At 44.4% G+C, this 20,586-nt stretch overlaps 1 protein-coding gene across 1 annotated transcript; it reads right to left on the reverse strand.

The window, feature by feature from the left end:
• Positions 1 to 7,996: 7,996 nt before the first annotated feature.
• On the reverse strand, positions 7,997 to 20,292 carry LOC143333559 (uncharacterized). Its single transcript, XM_076751634.1, has 5 exons — positions 19,575 to 20,292; positions 18,455 to 18,622; positions 14,870 to 14,994; positions 11,344 to 14,242; positions 7,997 to 10,148 (listed from the first exon to the last, which is right to left on the reverse strand). The coding sequence occupies exons 1-5, from the start codon at positions 20,025 to 20,027 to the stop codon at positions 9,558 to 9,560; spliced, it is 4,236 nt and encodes a 1,411-aa protein (XP_076607749.1). The 5' UTR covers positions 20,028 to 20,292; the 3' UTR covers positions 7,997 to 9,557.
• Between the last annotated feature and the right edge of the window lie 294 nt (positions 20,293 to 20,586).

A 20,586-nucleotide genomic window follows, 5' to 3' on the forward strand; every position in this document is an offset into this window, starting at 1 on the left:
ATGTGGTCACTGTCGTGCACCTCATCTCTTCCTCCACCAGGGGGAGACAGAGGTTATATCTGAAATCACTCTCAGCTATCTGTGCTTTAAATTCACTTCCTAACCTTGTCTTTTAGTGCCTGAACGGACAATTTTGTACTACAGAGTTCACTGAAAAGTGATTTTGGAGGCTGTTGAAACTGCAGCCATCAAAATGACCATAAAACTCAATTTACACAGTTTTAACAGGAATTTGACTTAATACTCATAGCGGGGGGATTTATTACAGGACCATCTGCATCAGTTTTAGCTGTGTAGGTACACTGATCTGAGAATCCATGACTCAGGATGGCCTGCAGATGGCAATATTGTCTAACACGTTCTAAGATTTCAGTTTGAGCAGAGCAAAGACTCGTGTATGTGTGTGCATTCAGTTTAGTGGCCAGAAAGGGTGCACACATCTTGTTCCACAGGAAGCCGCAGATCATTGTTGTGTGTCCTGTCTTTGTCCTCCTCTGACAGCCACAAACAAGAGTCACAGTGAACCTGTAAGCTGCTGTTTCAAATATGTCAATACATAAACAAAATAGAGAATAGGCTGTGCAAACAATTAACAAGTTAAGCACAAGTTGTTATTTAAGACCTTCATTAACCTCTGATCACTAGTGGCTGCCTCTTATTGCACATTTTATCCCCCTTGACGACAGTGGAATTGACTCTCAATGGAGAGGCGCACAGATTCATCAGGGGAGAAAACCACAACGCAAGCTACTGTCTGGACGCCCAGGCAAAAATGCCTTCAGATGCGTCTCTCTATGAATGAGAGGATGATAATTCAGTGAATCACTAAAAGAGTCATTTTAAAAGACAGAAGCTCAGATCCTGATGAGATAATTAACAACCTTATCAGCTGAATGCACGCCACAGAATCCATGTTGAGGACGTTTGATTGAGCTTCCTTCAGTCAGCTTGTGACATACAACCACACCTGTACGAGTCGTCTCCTGCAGGGGTTGAATTCTTTCCACAGGGGCTTGATAATTCTTGCCACGGGAGGGGATTCACGTTCACTGTCACCACCTGGATATATAATTTGAGGCAGCAACCTACAATGAGAGATCAAGAACACGAATGCTGTAAATTACTGTAGAGCATGCCGTAGATTTTTTAATGACAGTTTCCAGATTTATAGCATATCTCAACGCTCACGCCTCCATCACTTACCCCATGTGAGCCTTCCTTCGTCAGCATGCCAGCTCAGTTTGCCCACATAAGTGTTCAGGTATACCTTATTCAGTCGTCTGCAGAGTGAGACCAAACCAAATTGGCTCAGTGAAATTAATTGTTTTTCAGTTGGCAAATGAAGCGTCTTACAGTCTCTCTCTCTGTCAATGTCTTTAATTTTGTTCCCTCCCTTCTCTCCTCTTCTATCTTAACCTTTTCTGACAGGATTAATTAAATGCCACTCCAACAATCAGCTGCATGCCAGAGGAGGGAGTGGGCCAAAGTGTGTGTGTTTGTGCATGTGTGTGTGCGTGTGTGACCTTAAGCTGTTTTTTTTTTTTTTTTTTTTTTTTTCCTGGACCCTCCCTGCTGCTCTGCCTGAACAGATCCAAAATCATATTTCTCTGTCTGTCTGTCTGTCTGTCTGTCTGTCTGTCTGATTGGCTTGGATGTCCCCATCTGTGGTGAGACTGGGGTTGAAATCTAACTTTACACCATTGCACCTTCAACAAAAGGCAATCTCAAGTGCCGTTCAAAATGTGCCCTGAGCTAGTCTCCAGATATCACAGCTTGCTTACTCTCCATCCTCTAAAGCCAGGTGTGGCCCGCTCCTCAAAGTGCCAGTGCGATAGTCTTTCATTAAGCCGAGTGCTGACGTGTGAGTCACCCCGTGGCTCTGTCGTAAAAAACACAAAGCCCTTGCTTCACTAACAACTCTTGTTTCAATAATCCATTTTGTTGTAGCAAATTTCTACACTTGGACTTTAGTTTTTCTTTTTTCTTTTTTTACTTCTGCTGACATCAAATGCGATCAGACGTGAGCCTATAACAAACAGCTGCTTTACCTTTAAAGATGGAGGTTCCTGCCAGGTGAATGACTCCTGCTTTCTCTCTTATCAAAAGCAAACTGAGGCGCTCCAGTAAATCAATTTCTTTTTCGAGCGCTGATTTCTCCACTTTGCAAATAGCTGATGCTATTTTTCGAGATGAAGAAAGTCAGCATGATAAAGCAAACGATGTTGATTAATGGATTAAATCAAGCATTTCATGCAAAAATGAATGCTCTATGGGGTTATTTCTTGTCAACTCATGCAATTCTCCTCAGCCTCAGCTGTACTTTTTTAGCATGCTAACACGCTAAACTAAGGGACTGTGCTCTTATTATACCTCTATATTTGCTGAGGAGAGGGTAGTCTGACTTGGAGAGCAGGGGAGGGTCTTTTTTCTTATTCCAAGCAAGACTTATTTAGTAACAAAGTACTTAAAAAATACAGCTTTCCTGTGTACTACAGGTCACAAAGGTGTGGTTTACATGCTGAGATCTCGTTGAGATTCATTTCCTCTGAATTCACTGACTGTACAGAGCTTGAGAATAATTCCTGCTGAACTATAAATGTTAACTCCAATACTATAAAATGAATTAACTCAGCAGTTTTCTCTTTATATGTATATCCTGAAACAGGTTCAAGTCCACGCTTTAATTTCAGTTTTAATACCTTTTTGTTATATCAAGAGGTTAATGGAAATTCCCTCCTGCCATAAAATAACAATACAAAAATGACTGTGCATTAGATGTGGCATTTCAAGCCAAGCAAGTTGGCACCAAACTGTGACCTTTAGAAGGTTTTAAACAAGCCCATGCACCTGACTGTTTGGTGAAATATGTAAACTGCCTCTCACGCTCTTCCTCCCTGCAGATCCAGACACATAATTCATCTGGGTGAGGTGCAGCTCGCTCTGGTCCCTTTTCTTTTTTACCCAAACAGGGAGTCTGATCCCGTGCCACATATGGATTCTTTCTCTAAGTCTATTTGACACCCTGTCAGCTTGTATTATAGACTGTAGGGCCTCCAGTACTTGAGACCGTGAGAGAGTTGTTTTTCATGAAGTCTGTGCAGTCGGCGTCTGAATCCACGCTGCTTTGTGTTTGTTGCTCCCCAAGGAACGCAGACAGACAGCAAAAACAGCCAGGTGATCAAACTATTGTACGGACATGACAATTGGTAGATGGGCGAGCCCCGCAGCTTCTGCAAGTCACCGCCACAGATTTTAGTGGCTTGGTTTTTGCACAGTTTTAATGCTGCTTCAGTGGCCTCTCTGCTGTCCCACCTTTTCTCACACCAGATTGCAACAACCAACGACCAGCTGTGACTGCAGCAAACACCCAGAAACCACCAATTTTGTTTAAAATTCAAAGCTGATCCGTTACTGTCTGCATATAATCAGCATTTTCCTCTGATTATTGCTCACTGCACGCTGTCTGTAGGTGGATGCTTTTAAACTGTACATGTTTTTCATGCTTTAAAGCTCCTGGTAGATCCAGAAAGCAGACAGCTCACATTTCACTTTTTCAACCCAATTGGCAGAATAAATGATCATCATCATCGTGAAAAAGATCATGTTCTGGCTTAAAGTACCTGGATTACTCTCCACAAACACGGCTGGAAAATATATAGCTTCATTGCCACAAACACATCTTGTACAGTAGTCTGGTGCCTGGCAGTCCTCTCGTCTTCTGTGACACCACCACCATCCCCTTCTCCTCTTAATGAGACACTCAGCTCGTCTGCTGTACATCCACTGCTCATCAGAATTATGTCACTTTGATACCTTTTGCAGAAACGTTGAAATTATACATGTATAATGCACAAAGTTAACGTATCTGTGGTCTGTAGAAACATATAACACCAATATTTTATTCTGGGCTGCACATAAACACATTTCATCACCACGTTGTTAAAAACATCTGGAATATCACCACCAGCTGCTGCTCCTCCAAGTTGTTAAAAATGTCCCCTAAATAGGTCATGGAGACTCTGAGGCACAGAGGATTGTTGCAATGGCTTGATCATATAGCACCAACCAGCTCTGAAATGTAAATAACAAATTTCCTCAACATAGTAAAATAGTAATATTACTACTTTTCGTACTTCCTCATTGTGGAACTTCTCGTCTCTTACCTGTTATAACTGGGAGTGTTCGTTCACTGGTGGGAAGCCAGTCAGGGATTCTGTCTGCTTACTTCCTGTGCAGGTCGACATTGACAAGAGTAAAAATGGCCCAAAAACACACTGAGCTTGATATGAACTGCCTTGATCAGGAAACAAAGATAAAACACAGCAAATAATAAGACACGTCTGTGAAACCTGAGCTGCTAGCCCTCCACTGACACCTGTATTCTCCTTTCTGTCTGTCAGACGACAGCACCAAAGCAGCAATGGGGAAAAAATAGATTGGTGAACACAGTCCCTGCTCAGACTTGACTTAATCCTCAGACTTCAGAAACTATAACATTCACTGGTCTCCAGCTGTTTAAAGGACCACAGCTTTTTCTTCCTCTTCTGTCACATGAATGATGCTTCTGTAATGAAGAGACCAGAGAGAAGTGAACATGAAACTTAACATCTTCATCCTCTATCATCGCCCAGTGTCACAAAACGAAATTTAAAAGGAGACGTGTGTGTCTTTAATCAAGTCCAAACCGGCTAATAGGACACTTCATTACCCAGAGGAGCAAGTGAGCATGAACACACGCTAATTAAAGAATGACTCACGTCGTGTGTCGGAAATTGTTGACATCAGAGGATGTCTTGACTAAATCCCCTGTCCACCTCCACCTTCCTACACACACGCACATGCGCACACACACACACACACACACACACAGCGTATATCTGTGCATCTGCTAGGCAACAATGTCTATATCTACGTGTGTGTGTCAGTGTATGTGTGTGAGCTGCTTAGCAGTTGAAGGACCCAAAGGGCTGTCCACAAAGCAAGAGACCCAAAAGAGGGCTGAGTCACCGCTTTGTGTTGTGTGTGAGTGTGTGTGTGTGTGTGAGACAGAGAGAGAGCCCATTGTGTCATCCTTGTCTGTACTGCGACCCCTGAGGCTGGGTGGAAGTCTGGCATTATCATTTATGATGAGCTTGGAGGGCTCAGCTGAATGGAGGATGCTATGATGAGCCCTATATGCCACGTTTGTGTGTGTGTGTGTGTGTGTGTGTGCTCGTGCATGTGTGTCCGCCTGGTAAGCAAGTCCTCTCATCTCCATATAAATGGCCCGAGGGAGAGGGGATGGTTTCTATTTAAATGTGAGCGTTCAAATGTGTGTGTCGTGCTATTCTGGGATTGAGCCGCCACTATCATACAGTCCAATCATCCACAAAAACAAAGCTATCATCACAACACTTCCATGAAGGCTCGTGTGTGTGCGTCTGTGTGTCTGCGTGTGTGCGTTTCACTGGTAAAGACATTTGCATGATGTTTGAGATGAGTGGTGAGGTAATGAAGCCTGGCAGTGTGTTGCTGCTGAGTTCCGGCTGCATGGCTCGCTGACTTCTGTTTCACAGAACAGGTTACCTGAGTCTGGCACACATTTACAGTACAGATGGCTCCACCGCTTTCTTTTTTTCTTTTGTTGCTACATGTCTGTCCCACCTAAATAACATTCCAGGTTCCACCCTCTTGATCAGATTAGAATAGACAGAACAGATAAGATAACAGCGAGCAGCAAACACACGCGTCTTTCTGCTGGAACTGTTCATTTTTTAAGCTTTTTTCAAGGCACCCAGTGTCCTGTGTTCACAAGTATGTCAGCTTTTTTGAGCATAACACAGTTGCCAGTTTCTCTTAGTGGCATCAACGCCACAAAAAGACCAAAACCAGCAATGAACTGTGACATGTTCCCTCATTGTAGTTTGTTTTGAGTCAGTCCCACATTCACAGTCCTGTTGCTGTAAATACTCACTACAGCACCAAGTGTGTATTAATCCATGGCTGAAAATAGTCCCCAACAAATGGCAAATGACTCCTGTTTGAGATACAAAAGATATACGTACATCTTCAGTAGGAACCAGTGGACTGACAGGGACAGACAGGGTGGCTAAATACTGTGAGACGCTTTAGTAAATCGGTACATAGCACACTTAAATTGAAAAGTTGACAGGTTAACTTGAGAAGAAGCCTGTCCGCACTGTGGAAGCTGAAGTCTACAGCCTATTTTGCAGATTTCATGTATCTCCATGTATATCTCTGTCTCTCCGTCTCTCCCAGCCTCTTGCTTTATTCAGTTTCCTCGCCGTTTGCCTCTCAGTCACTTCAGATAAGGAGGGATTTTGTGTTTCTCTCCCTCTCTACCTCTCTGCATCTCAATCACTGCTTTGCATCCTCCTTGTGTGATATGAGTGTGCGTCTGTGTCTGTGTCTGTGCGTGTGTGTGTGTGGCTGTGACTCATTCTAAATCTGGATGTGTGACCCAGAAAACTATTCAAAAAGCATATTTCATCTCATGTCTATATAAATTTTATTTTGTTCCAATATCTGTCACTTCTGTGTCTTGCAGGGGACGCAGACAACATCACGTTACTTACACTTCTTCGTTTGTACAGTTTGTATACAGCATATTGTCATTTTTTGGTGTCTGCTATATATAATCATATAAATATATAATATCAAAATGCTGACATACCTTTTATGGATGAAAAATCCTGCAAATTATTCAAAAGTAAGTATGAGCTGAATACTCATGATTATCCAAGAAGGGTTACAACAATAAGGGCAACTTGGTTTGGTTGTAGATACTTGAAATACCTCTCATCTTCACTGTCATTTACACTCCTGCACCACAAATACGAAGTGACAATGAGTTAGCTTAGCACAAAGACAGGAAGCACAGACAAAGCGCTAGCCCTTGTTTGACCTTTACAAAAACGCAAGTGCAAGAATGACAACAATTTCTGATATTTCTTCACCCTGAGCAACATGCAGTGCATCCAGGAAGTCACTGCTGCTAAGAGAAAGTCCAACACAAAGCCGAATGTAACACGCAGCAACATATAAAACGGCAAATTGTCTGTTTTGTTGGTGGATTTTGTTCCTTTTGGACAGAACTGTTTCCTGTGTCCAGTCTTTGTGCTAAGCTAAGCTAATCATCAGCTAGCTTCATATATCAGATATCAGTGTGCTATTGATCCTGTTGTCTAATTCTTCACCAGAAAGTGAATAAGCAAATTCCCCCAAATTAATGATTGCTTATTTGGGTTATTAGCTCTGTACAGTATGTGTGTTTGCATACCCTACAATAAGGAGATATCTCTTTTCATGTCTCTCCCTCTTGTTACTTAAGCATGCAAATTCAGGTGAGTCAGTCAGGCTTTGGACGCATCACTTGTCTCTGCTGGCATGCCATCAGTTTTTGCAGCACACGGAAGACAACTTCAACAAAGCCAGTCTATCATTTCACACATTAAAGCTTCATGTTCGACTGTGAAAATAAAACATTGATCATCACACCTCAGCCGAAGGTTTTCATGCAGCTCACACAACCTTGCCATTTTTGTCAGGAGGAGCTTCTGTGCTCCATGTCTGAATATGAGGTAACATCTGATAAAAATGTCCTGTGGGATGATCTTGATTGTACTATTTGCTAGAGGACATTTGTTCACAACTCACAACCGTGTCTGACATGGATTACAACTGATATTTGCCGAATTGCAACGTGCTGGGAAAGATGATTGAAGCCTCCACAGAGGGACCGTACAGGATCTCTGCTAGATCATTTCGAACTCTTTCTTGACAGGACTGAAGCTAGAAGAAATACGCTGAGATAAATCAAATGTTTAGTACATCCTCTCCTCTTCTGCTTCAATGATGTCGAGTTAAGTACCTCAGTCGGCATGCAGAGCAGCCTTTCACAGCTCCAAAGGGTCGGCCATCCATGATTCACAATCTATATTTTATTCCAAAAAATGAATTCAATCGCAGCAGTGAGAGAAAATCTGCACCTCCCTTGCGTCCCCAAACAAAAAGAACCAAAGTTCTCACAGAGCCAAACAGTGATATGAGGGATTCACTGCAGTTGAATAAAGCTGCTCTAGAAGCAAAGACGCAGACAAACATTCAGCAAGTGCACCAATTCATGTCTGCCTCCATCACAACATGACAGACTGGAGCTTTGCTCATTTGTAGCTTTGTAAAACAGTTTGAATGATGTGAACTTCAGCCATTTTGGTTTCTCCGGCACATTTCCACTTTCCTTCAGAGAAACTCAAGGACACCATGTTGTACTACACTGTTAGAATCTGCAGGGCATCTGTATCTGTCCTCAGAGCAGCGAGCCTGTCCTGTGTGCTGTTTACTGCGCTCGTCTCTGCAGATAACTTGTGCTTTGTTTGGGCACAGAAGCTTTGTGTTCCAGGCAAAAAGCATTTCGAATGTAAATGGGATTTGGTGTAAACAAAGAATAAATCAATAACCTCACCGCTTTAGTCTTTCACTGTACAGCACAGAATGGAGGAATACAAAACAACCAAAAAGAAGGTCTGAGGCATCAAAAACAGTGAGATAAGATTCTGCATCAACAGTTTTAGCAGTCAAATCTGCATCGTAAGCACTTTGTGAAGGCGCAGAGGAGGAAACACTTGGCTTGGCATAATACAAATGTGGGACAAATGCTCCCACTCAACTCATTTAAACACAATATATATATTTTTTTATTTGTGCTCGCCTGTCATGAGGTCAGCCACTTGAATATTTACCTATCTGTCTGCTCACAGAATGTAAAGCGCTGGAAGCAAACAGTGAATCTGTGGAACTCCATGGTGTGATCACACAGAATACAGTGCATCTGTAAATACAGCACGTACATTTTCATGGTTGACACAAACTCACAAACATGCAAAGATAGTACCTATTTTAAACCACATTCATGTCCATTTTGATGAATGACTCCCAGTCACCAGTCACCCAGGGACTTAATTTCTGGGTTTATATACCCTTTACATATGTCGTTGGTGTTCATTTTGTTTAGCCATGCTAATAATTTAAACATACTATATCCAAACATTCATATCAAAATGTGGGACAGAAGGTTTGAAAGAATTCCATGATTCAGCTGTTCAATAACTGAGGCCAGGCGGGTGAAAAAGCAACAAGAAAACCATTCAACACCATGTAATAACTTAGGAGAGGAAGCTACGGTTCAACTCCGGGTATCAGATGCAGCAAAATGACTAAGAATCACGTCTGGAAATGAGAAGCCAAGAGAAAAAACACTTATCCAGTCACAGTTTGTTTGTTCCACAAATGAGCAACAGAGTGGTTTCATACTGATAACTGCCATGTGGAAATCAGCTTGAAGCGCTTCCTCCAGCAGACGAGGCGACAACAGTCGTGGGTCATAGTTCAGATATTCACTAAAACCGTCAGCAAGAAGAGCAAATCTAGTGGTGCAGAGGCAAGTCTTTGCTGTGCAAACAGGACTGGTGCTGTCTTTTATTTCAACTTGCCTCGTCTTTGGCCTGATGTGTTACAGTAATATAAAAATTGATGCCAGGATGGCTGATGGTACCAGACTAGCTGGTGCTCTTACGTCCCTGTACCGGAGAGCTGGTGCTGCCTCTCTTGCTCAGCGCCGGCAGCTTGTTCATCTTGTCATTCAGGCCCTTAAGGCTGTACAGCCTGCTAAAAGAGATGCTAAATGGAGCCTTTCCTTCTTCCTGACGGAGCGCCTCCTGCGGTGATACCGTCTGGTTCTGGGAGTGCGGATGGAGCTGCTGCACTGCGCTAGAGGAGGTCTGGGGTTTGGGGTAAGGGGGCCGATTGGGCGACTGTCCCCCTCTCACCCTGCCCTGCGCTGCTAGAGGCTGTCGAGAGGGGGGGCTCTGCTGGCCGTGGGAGCCTTCGGCCTGCTTCCGCCCAGCTGCGGACCCGCCGGCACCCGCTGACATTGGAGGAGATGTTCTGGATGGTCTGCGAGGAGATGAGGTGGTATCCAAGGTCTGGACAGTACCATGCAGGGCCTTGCTATCTGCGTGGTTCAGCTGACGGCTTCCAGAGGGACGAGAGGCCGAGAGGGATCGAGGGGATCTGGATGGTCGGGAAGGGGAGGACACTCCACTCTCTTGCTGCTGTTCTCGACGAAGTCTGGGAGGAGTATGGAAAGGCTAGGGAAGGAGACAAGAATGCAGAATAGAGGAAATGTATCAATACATTTGACTAAACATTATGTCTAACACTTCAGCAGACACTCATCTTGTATTCTATTAGTGTGCCGGCAACGATGCAGTGGAACTTTCTTCCGCTCACACATGCAGAGCCGAGGGACGTAAAGGTTTTCTCGCAAATGGAAAAGAAAGGTACTTGAGTGCAAATCAGCGAGATGTGTTTTATTGTCACCCCTGTTAATATTACATGACAGAACTCAGTTAAAACATGCCAACAACACCTCAGCGGCTTGAAAAGACCAGCGTTAGATAAAAGGCGTAGACTCAGGTCGGCGGCGACTGAAGTCAGCGACGCCAATAAATGCGAAACTATCAATCATTTACCGGTTCATTAATATTGCAAGCGGGGTGAACGTGCGCAGTGCATCATTAAAAGTGTGTCACTTTAAATCACACACAGACTCCTTTTTCAATAATGAACAAGTGTCGTGTGTTTCAACTTAGTGATGCTCGGCTGGAGCATACTCAACAGACCTTGACAAACACACACACACACACACACACACACACACACACAAGCGCAGAAATGGTGAGCTTGCATAGCATAGCACACTGCATATACGATAGATAGATAGATAGATAGATAGATAGATAGATAGATAGATAGATAGATAGATAGATAGATAGATAGATGGACAGCACACTGCACATGCAGTGAGCTCTCGTGCATTTCCAAAGGGACATTTAAACACACACGCACTAACTTTGTTAAATATTTGACAACATATTCAAACAGCCGACTGCTGAAGCCAGATTTGGAGCTGACTGAGTGCTGACAGATCTGAGCTAATGACTGTAACACTGCAGTGAGACTTCATGACTTCAGCAGCCGGAGATTTGCACCAGGTCATTTCAATTTTGTAATGCTGATATTTTATTGTCTTTTCAGAATGGTGCAGCAAAACCTAGTATGACTCAAGAATCAATGAATATTTATGGACTTCATGATGAAATACTACTATGAGTCAAACTTGCCAAACAAGATTTGAGAATTGATAGGACTCAAGTCTGTATGCTCAATATGAAGCTACCTGGTTGGCTGATTTAGCTTTGCACAAAGGCTGGAAACATGGGAAAACAGCTTGCCTGGCTCTGTCCAAAAGTAAGAATATATGTGCTGCCTCACTGTTCATACCTTCTGTCCCTCAGTCTCTCCGGTTGACTGGGGTCTGCCTTTCCTCTCCGCACTGCTGGGTCCTAATGCCGCCCTGTCTGCAGCTTTCTCTTTGTCTGGTCTCTCTCCTTCATAAGAAGCCTTCTTTGGTCTAAGGTCACCTGTGGATAATCGCTTCGTCTCTGCTCCCTCATTGGTTAATCCTCCCGGAGTCACTCCTCTGTCACCCAGGCTCTCTGCTGTTGATTGGTTCAGCACCCTCTTTCTCTTGGGGGCTTGGTGTTGGGCCTCCTTATTTTTTTCTGCTCTCTCTGTCAAGTCTTTACCTTGTTTAATATGGTATGCTGTTCTTTTGGCTTCCTCGCTGCTGCTCCTCTGTGTCCTCTGGGAATCTCCCTCTGTCCTCCTCTTTTTACCCACTTCTCTCACATTTTCCTTCTTTGTGGTTTCCTCCTCCTCCTCCCTTTTCACGGTCCTCTCAGGTAAAGAAGAGGAAGAGGAGATGCTAGCAGGCCCAGACAAACTCTGTGTTTCACTGTTGGAGGTATTACTGTCTGTAGTGTCGAACGTAACAGCATGAGGCTTATAATTTATGTATGCAGGACTAGCAGCGATGGTTTTAGCATTAGGAGTATTTGTGTGTGTGAAGCTAACATGATCCTCCGTCGACCCGCGGTTGTGGTAAGCACCTCGGTCAAAAACAGGCTCCTGGTGAGGCGAGTCGCTACATTCATAAAACTCCTCTGAGGTTGTGGAGAGAGCGGAGTCCGCTCTTGGTGAGACGTACCCGTCGCTAACGTCAGGCGTTGGCGTTCGGAAGTCTGGAGTGTATGAACGTGGATCCGGCGTGTGTGTTCGGGAGTCTGGGGTGGGCGTGCGTGGACGAAATCCGTCTGGACTTGTGGTGCGTATGAGAGCTATGACCAACCGCGACTGTTTCTCAGGTGTCGGCGAACGCAAGTCTGGCACGTGCCCGTCCGAGAGACGCGAGCAAAGGGAATTTTCAGGCGTGTGGGTGCTTCCCTGAGCTTTACGAGCTTGTTCTTGAAAGGTGCTGTGTGTCTTATGTTTGTCACTAATATCTGTGTTGTTTGCTGGTGTGAAATTTGGATTACCTAGCTGGTCATGTGTGTCTGCAGCAGATGTGTGTGTGCTATCACCAGCACTATCTCTGCACATGTGTGGGTTGTATGTGGCAGAAACAGGAGTGTATGGTGGAGCTTTTAAAGAGTCCGCAGTGTCACTTACATCCTGAGGTGTCAATGCATCGTATGATATTTTCCGAGGTTCATGTGCACTTGCGTGGTATGCTTTGAATTGTGTCACATTATTACTGTTTTCATTTGGCACTTCAGCAAATTCACAGCCTGTTGGGGCTCTTTCTGCGGTCTGTACTGTGGCTGCACGGTCTATCTGTGGGGTTAATTTACAGTGTGTTGACGTCCAAGTCTTGGGCTCAACATCTTTTGGAATTATTTCTTGAATATTCATACTGTCTGCCTTTGGTGCACCACTAATCAAAACATGTGACTGGGTTTCTCGGTTGGTTCCAGTGAGTAATTGCATTCCTGCTCTGTCATCATGTAGTCCAACTGCTTCCTCATTCTTTGACTCCTGGGAAGTCCCACTCTGTTTTTCCTGTGGAGCTTCTCCAATATTTCCTCTGTTGTCTGCATCTGTTTGTGCTCCTGTTTCGCTTCCACTGTTGCTCTGCAGTTCTGGGACAGTCCCAGGCTCTTTTTCTGCTGATGTCTGCACCACAGTGGGCTCGCTGTGGACCATCAGCGGTCCTGTGTCTGTCTCAGGCCTCCCGACAACACTGAACTGCGGCAGCTTCTTGTCATCACTGGCGACACTGTCTTTAATAACCAACTGGATAGTGCGAGGTTTGGGGATGGGAGGAGTTGAGGTCAAAGATGAGGATGAAGGGAGAGAAGGATTGAGAGCTGTAGAAGAAGAGGTGAGAGGAGAGCTGATGGATGACAAAGGATCACAGTCACCGGTCTTCATGCTTGTGGTGATGGAAACGTGGTTATTTTCAGAAAGGGAGGTGGATGTGCCAGACTGAGAGCACATGGCAGAGGTTGAGGAGGGGGACATGTGGCTGTTATCGTGTGTCCTGTACGCAACAGCACTCTGCACGTTATAGCTAGTTTCTGCTCCTTCCCTGGTGTCTGATCCAGGGAGGGAGTCGGGCTTGATCTCAGCAACCCGTGCACTGAGTTGCGTGCGTACCACTGACTCTTGTGCTGGTTGGAGTTTATTAATGTCCTCATATTTAGCAGTGAGCTGTCGGGGCTTGGCCACCTCTGGCAAGGTTTCCTCAGGCTTGCTTAATGGACTGCTAAACCTGATGGCTTGGCTGGTTCCAAACATCTCAGATCTCTGCAGATGGACCTGCATTGGTTTACTGGAATCTCGAATGTTAATGAACCCAATCACATCACTGGGGGGGTCAGGCTCTGGCCAGGTGGGCAGGTATGACATCAAGCATGCTTTCTCTAGATTGGTGAGTCCAGGGTGGATGGGAGGAGCCTCCTGTATGGCTTCTTTACTAGCCCTCCTCTGCCTCCTCTTCTTGGTTTCTGGGACCTCTGGGTTCCTGGAGTTCTCTGGACTTTGGGTCTTTTTGGGGCTGTTATTGTCAGCAGAGGGGGTGGGGCTGTTGCTGGGGCTGCCTAAAACCAGGGCATATTTCGGGTTGTACAATTTCCTAGCAATAGCAGCGGAAGGAGCGGGCATTGCGGCTAACTGCGGGAGGGGCTCCGGTTCAGGTTCAGGCTCTGTGGCGACTTTCCGGAGGTCAACCGAGCTGGAGCTCACATAGAGGATGCGAAACAGCTGGTCGAAGGCATCCACCGCCTGGCCTGTAACCACTGTGATGAGATTTCTGTCCAGCCGCGATGACATCCAGGTGAAACTGCAGAACGCACAGTAGACACAAAGTTAGACTACTTTAAAGTTCACCAAGATATTACCAAACAAACACCTCCTCACCGAAAATACAAGCAAAGTCAGCAGCAATAAGTGAACAAACAGCAACACAGCTCATCTGAGGCACTGAGCCGAGAGCAAATGCATCATCATCGAGTGACTTAGTTGTGTTTATTTCTCTTGTACACTGGGTACATTTACAACCCGTTTGTCTAGAATGGAGAGATTTTACTGTGACTGAAAATTAATAGACAGTGCATTATTGTATTCATATCTCTACATTCCACACTCTTAGAAACAAGGTGGAGCCCATGGAGATAATCTATTTCTTAGTCTTTATCTCTTTCTCAAACTCTCACTGACAAACACACACACACACACACACAGTTGTTTTTCCATAGATTCATTTCCTGGAGACTCACCCTAACCATAACCATAACAATTACTTGCCGAAGCCTAACCCTTACCCTTACCACATGTCTTCAACCTGAAATTTAATGATTTACATTGTGGAGACAAGTCCATCGTGGCTTTGTAAACAGATTTATGTCCCCACAATATGAGTAATACATGGCCACACACACACGCTCAAACACATATAAAGTGCACTGACCTGTACGATCCAGAAACAGCTTTGTCTCCATCGATGAACATGAATCTGTGTCCCATTCGCCCTTTGACCTTGGTGGAGGAGTGAGTGTAGAATTCCAATCCATCTGTGCAGCGTACACGAAGGTGCTGGAACACACACACACACACACACACACACACACACACACACACACACACACACATCATACCTTCTGCTGATTTAAAGCTATCTTTATAATCTGTGACCTGTGTGATATAAGCTTGTTAAACACTTCATCTTTGACTTTCATTCTATAGCTTAAGTCAAGAAAAGAGGAAAATCACCAGGAAATAACAATCACAACAAATTTTTATAACATCTAGTATCAAGCATAAAAAGAACAAAAGTTATTTTTATGATTTTATGAGGTTGAATATTAACTGGGTGATTGCTGGTCATTAAATAAAATGACAAAGGCAGGGACACACACCTGTCACACAACATTTGTAAAGCATTAACAGATACAAATTAGGACATACATGTGCTTTAGGTTACATTTCTGGAACTATGATGAGGTCTTTCATGTGTAAATCTAACCACATAAAAGTGACGTTTAAACAAACTCTCAGCTCTAAGTGTGACCCACAACTGCTTGTTAGACATATGAGTGCTTAGTAAGAACCCTATAGCCATATATTTGAGCACTTCTGAGTACTTAAACATACCGCATCCCGTGTAAACTCTGTGATTACATCTTGCACAATCAACATCATGTCAACTTCCATGGATTCAGGTGTTGTCTCTTGTCTTGTCTTTACTTGATTTCAGTGCTGCATTTGATGCCATGAATCACAACATTCTCTTCAATTATCTAAACCAGCTTTGTAGGAACACGCCTGTTTTCTTAATCTCTGTGTGAAAAACACAGTCAGCGTACTGTACTTAAAATCTGGTGTCCCGCAGGGATCGGTTCTCTGTCCACTTCAGATGTTTCCTGCATTTGACTGTAAATAAAGCTGTTGTTTTGTTGTTTGGTCCAACCAGACAATGCTGCTTTCAATTACCGTTGACCCGGTGGACTGTCTGGTAGTAGCTGTCCAGCGCTAAGATGTTTGAAATCCATTTCTTTGGGATAAATTGACTTTTTGACAACATTACTTTGGTGGTTGTGAGTTAGATTTGAACCATCTCATTTGGAGAGGGCCTTTAGGTCCTCTAAAAGATACAGCTCGTGAGCCATGTCTGCCGCAGCGGCCAGGTCTTGAACTGTGATGCAACAAAAAAAATTACACAACCACTTGTCTTGATGCAGCTGATCTTTCCTGGCATGACTTGTCTCACAGGAGGAACACTTGTTTTCCTCCCTCCTTTGATTCCATCCTTAACTTTCTCTGCCTCTCATTCCTGTGGCTAACTGATTTGATAAAATCTGTGTGAAAATACTGCCAAACAAGCTTGAATCGCAGAGCATAATACAGCTTCTACAGAGAAAAACATCCCAGCTAACAGAGACACTGTGTCTTTTTACAAAATATTGAGCTTGCAGGGTGAACGGTCATTGACACAGAGCCTGTTCACAAACCTCTTCAGACGTCTGAAGAGTCAGAATCTGGCGCCTACGCACTCACCTGCTCCTCCTCCTCCCTTCCTGTCTATCCACTCCTCCGCCTACCAACTCCCTCTTGTCACTTCCAGTTTACAGTAAAAACTCAAGCTGTGCTCAAGCTGTCACACCTGTCTTCTACTCTCCCTGTCTATCATCATCTCATTCAGCAGTCTAGGCTCAGCTCCCCGACAGACTTGTCACACATTCTGCGTTAGTTGCTCATCACTGTTCCACGTCATAACTGCCACTTGTACAGCTGTACCTACATTTTCTAGGAGGCCTGTCATGGTCACAGTGATCGGCTGCAGTCAGGAACGCATGTTGAAGGATATTCGACCATTTCTAAAATGTTACACATTTGTCTTTGAGAGAGTGGTACACGTGTGCAGCTTCCTGTGAATCCACATTGACGCTCAGTGTAAAACTCTACAGAATACTTTACAAACCAGGAAAGGCTTAAAGGAACTTCAGGCTAAGTGTGCAGCTACATTACTGTGGGAAGGTCTGCGCTCTATACTATAAAAACCACGATGGATTAAACACAACAAACTGAGTGCCATCCAAAAAAGCACACGGTGGCCATGAGAATAAAACAGGTAGAAAACAGCTATCAAGCTGAGCTAAAACAGCCTCCTCTGTGATTTGTCAAATGTAACTGTCATATGTTCATAAAGCACAAACTGCCACTTGAGACACATTCTGCTGTTTTGCTCCTAATCCAGATACAGATGGCACACGAAGTCTGTCAGGCTGTTACTGCCTTTGTGTTTCATTTCAGCTCCTCTAAGACAACTGGCAGTGGGTGTATGTTTTATGTGAATGTGTGTGGTCTGCTCCTGTATGTGTGTGTGTCCATGCGTCCGTCCACACACCTACACTAAGCATTCGTGTGCACACCCCATGTGCAGATACCTTCTGTTCATGTCTGTGTTGCTATTAACATCTCTCAAGGTCTCTTACATAGTTTTTCTGCATTTTTAACGCCTCACTTCTGACAGCCAGATACTAATCTATCATTCGGCAGCAAATAGCACTTTCAACATAATTAGTTAAACACACTGGGAGCATTTGTGGAATTTGTCCAGCAGCGCTTCCACTGCATGTATATTTTCTAAATTATCTCCCCAGATGAGAGAGGAACAACGTAGCAGTCGACTTCCACCCACCAAATACTGCATTGTTTAGCTGCTAACCATTAAAGTCCCATCAACTACTGTTCACCTGAGAGATTGGCTGACTTGAGTCACCACAATGATGGTTTGGTGGCTTGGCAGCTTAATCAAAAGATTTATGGTGCAAGAACACAATGCACTGATGACACAGTTGCATTTTTCCCGGCAACTCACTTTCATGTGTTCCAACATGATCAAAAGGTGTTTTAAGAGCTTTTCGTGGTAACCAGCCAACAATGGAATAAAACACTCACTAAATGAGATAAAAGATTCATTTGTGGTACAATGCCAACTGGACAGGCTTGCCAGGTTGTGTGTGAGAGAGACAAAGAGAAAGGAAAGGAAAGGCATGTGCTCTCACTTATCCACGCATAACGAGTATCTCTTGACTTCAATTGGTTGTTTTTCTTTCACGGGATAATTTGTGCTCCCTGTGTTCAACAGCAGCGACTTAGAAATGTATTTCAAATGTCAAAATGAGGTGATTCCTCCTGCTTTCCAAAGGTCAGAGATTCACTCTCCATCAGTGAAGCATTTACTCTCTATAAAAGAAACCACAACATTTTGTCCTCGCATAATCTGATGATGAACTTTCGTTTTCAGTCATCTTATTATTCTGGTTATCATGTTATTGTGGTCTGGTTATCATTGATCATGGCCTGAGTGCCATGAAATTTGAATGTCCTCCACAGAGGATGAATGATGCTGTTTTTAATCATCAGGTCACAATTCTCATTTGTGCAAAAGAAACATAAAAATCTTTAACTTTTAAGTACAACTAAGCCATGCTCTTTGTTGCTAAACATCAGACCACTGTACAAAATGATCAAGCAGGTGGTAACGGCTCACCTTGAGGTGTCCGGCATGCATGTTGGCCCTCCGACACATGGACAGGAAGTGAGGTTGTGTCGCTCGTTCCAACAGGATGTAGACAGAAACCCTCCTCTTGAAACCGGCGTCTAGCAAATCTCTAAAGATGTCGACATCAGTGAAGACATCCATCACAACGGCTATAACCTGGGGACAAACACACACAACGTACATCACACATGGGAAAAACTCTTGCACAGACATGTGCATAGCTTATGCATGCAAATAAGCAAATATATACAGACAAATATACAGCTTGTAGTCAGTGTTTGAATAGAGTACTTGCGAAGATGACAGTGTTTACAATTTTCTGCCAAAACAAATAACATTCAAGTTGTTCCACAGGTTTTAGTAGTAGATCACAGAAGTTTTCCTTTGCAACACACAACTCAGAAGACTCATTAAAGGGAGTTATGTCTGTTCCCCAGACCTCCACTTCTATGACACATACATCATTTCTTCCCTGTCTCTTCGGGAAAATGCCCATAGGATGTTTCAGTCAAATAACACATGCCACTGAGAGCAGCTGCCGAGCAATAAAACATGTCATAAACTTCAGATGAGCGCGCTGCATGAGCAGACAGAAGCGCAGTCACACACATGCACCCAGGCACTTACATACACATGCAAATATCCAACATATGATCCCTGCTGGCACAGTGCGGCGCTTACTTTCCCTGATTAAACCGCTTAATCAATTTGCACTTTACTCCTGATTGTCTCTTTTGGTCAGCAGTCTGTACTCTGACCTCTGAATGACTCGACACATGGTGGCATTATGTCAACATTACAGTTTATCTTTTGAATGGCTGCATAAGGGCAGAGAAACGAGGGGCTGATGAATAATCAAATTCAGAGGCCATTAGTCAAACAAATTAGTATTTCAATTGATTTTCATTTTGTAATCACTCTCAATTGCTTATACTTTTTCAAATGTTTGACCGGAGATTTGCTTTTCTTTTCTTGGCTTTACATGAGTGAGAAATAAGATATAGTAACTCTAAAGTGAAATGAATGGCTGAAACAAAAGGGACATGGTTAAAATAACCTCCCATAACGTCAAAGTGTACAATATTATGCATTTACTGGCCCACCGTACCTTTTGCGCCTGCGCAATCATCTTCCTGACAATCTCCTTGATATGCGCCTGACCGTCCAGCGGCGGCTGCGAGTATATGGTGGTGCGCGTCACCCCCCGGTAAGAATCGCTGTCCGGCCAGCCCAGGTCCATCTGCGGGATGGACGTGTCCGACAGCTCGGGCCAATAGTGCAGCGACAGCGGGGGCTCGTCTTCCTCGGCATTCTCCGGGAAGATCTCCGAGTCCGGGTCGTAGGGCTCCACGGCCCCGACCAGAGTTTCCAGCTCCGGGTCTGACAAGAAGCCCCGCAGGCCGCGAGCCTCCAAGTACTTAAAAAACGCCTCGCGACCATCCTGGAGGAGAGCCTCCAGCGCGAGCCGCTGGTCCTCGCAGTACAGGAACTCCGGTTTGGACTCGTGCGTCCGAGGGTTCACGTGGTTATCGTCCAGGCACTGTAACTGGGAAAGAGCCATGTCTCAAAATACTTCACGAGAAACAACACGAAAACTTTAGAAATCCACCAAGTTTCTCGGGGCAGTTGCTTTCCTAAACTTCTCCAGACTTTGGGCGAAGAAAGCCGCTTAAAGGCGTTTTAATTCCTCCTTTGTGGTTTAAACAGCTGATCAGTTTCACTCCAGACTTGTTACACATTACTTCATGTAATCCCCTTCTTCGGTCGACCTTGTAGTTCCCCTGAGCGGCCATGGTGCTCTAACACTCAGCCATTCTCCTTCCCGTTGCCGAATGAAAGACTTGACCGGCTGAAGAAAGAGTGAGTGGGTGACATCCCGCCAGCAGCTCCGCCCGACCAGCCCGGTTCGACAGGTGTGACCCTGACTGGCAAAACACACACCCACACGAGGAAACGTGTACACCTTTGTCACGTGACATGTCTTCCAACAGTACCTGTGAGTGAGAGTGTGTGTGTGTGTGAGTGTGTGTGTTTGTGTGTGTGTGTGTGGAGTGATAAATGGAGATGTGGTTTGAGTTTGACTGAGGGGAACAGACCATTCTTCCATTTTCAAAAACCTC

Source organism: Chaetodon auriga, chromosome 16 (genome assembly GCF_051107435.1).
Source record: "Chaetodon auriga isolate fChaAug3 chromosome 16, fChaAug3.hap1, whole genome shotgun sequence".
NCBI classification, from domain to species: domain Eukaryota; kingdom Metazoa; phylum Chordata; class Actinopteri; order Chaetodontiformes; family Chaetodontidae; genus Chaetodon; species Chaetodon auriga.

What these genes read in the sequence shown, in the direction of transcription:
- LOC143333559 (XM_076751634.1), bottom strand. Translation starts at nt 20,027, where the DNA reads ATGGCTCTTTCCCAGTTACAGTGCCTGGACGATAACCACGTGAACCCT. An exon ending in TGCATGCCGGACACCTCAAG is followed by an intron (nt 14,995 to 18,454) that starts GTGAGCCGTTAC and finishes TGTGTGTTCCAG; the next exon opens with CACCTTCGTGTACGCTGCAC. An exon ending in GCTGTTTCTGGATCGTACAG is followed by an intron (nt 14,243 to 14,869) that starts GTCAGTGCACTT and finishes TGCGTTCTGCAG; the next exon opens with TTTCACCTGGATGTCATCGC.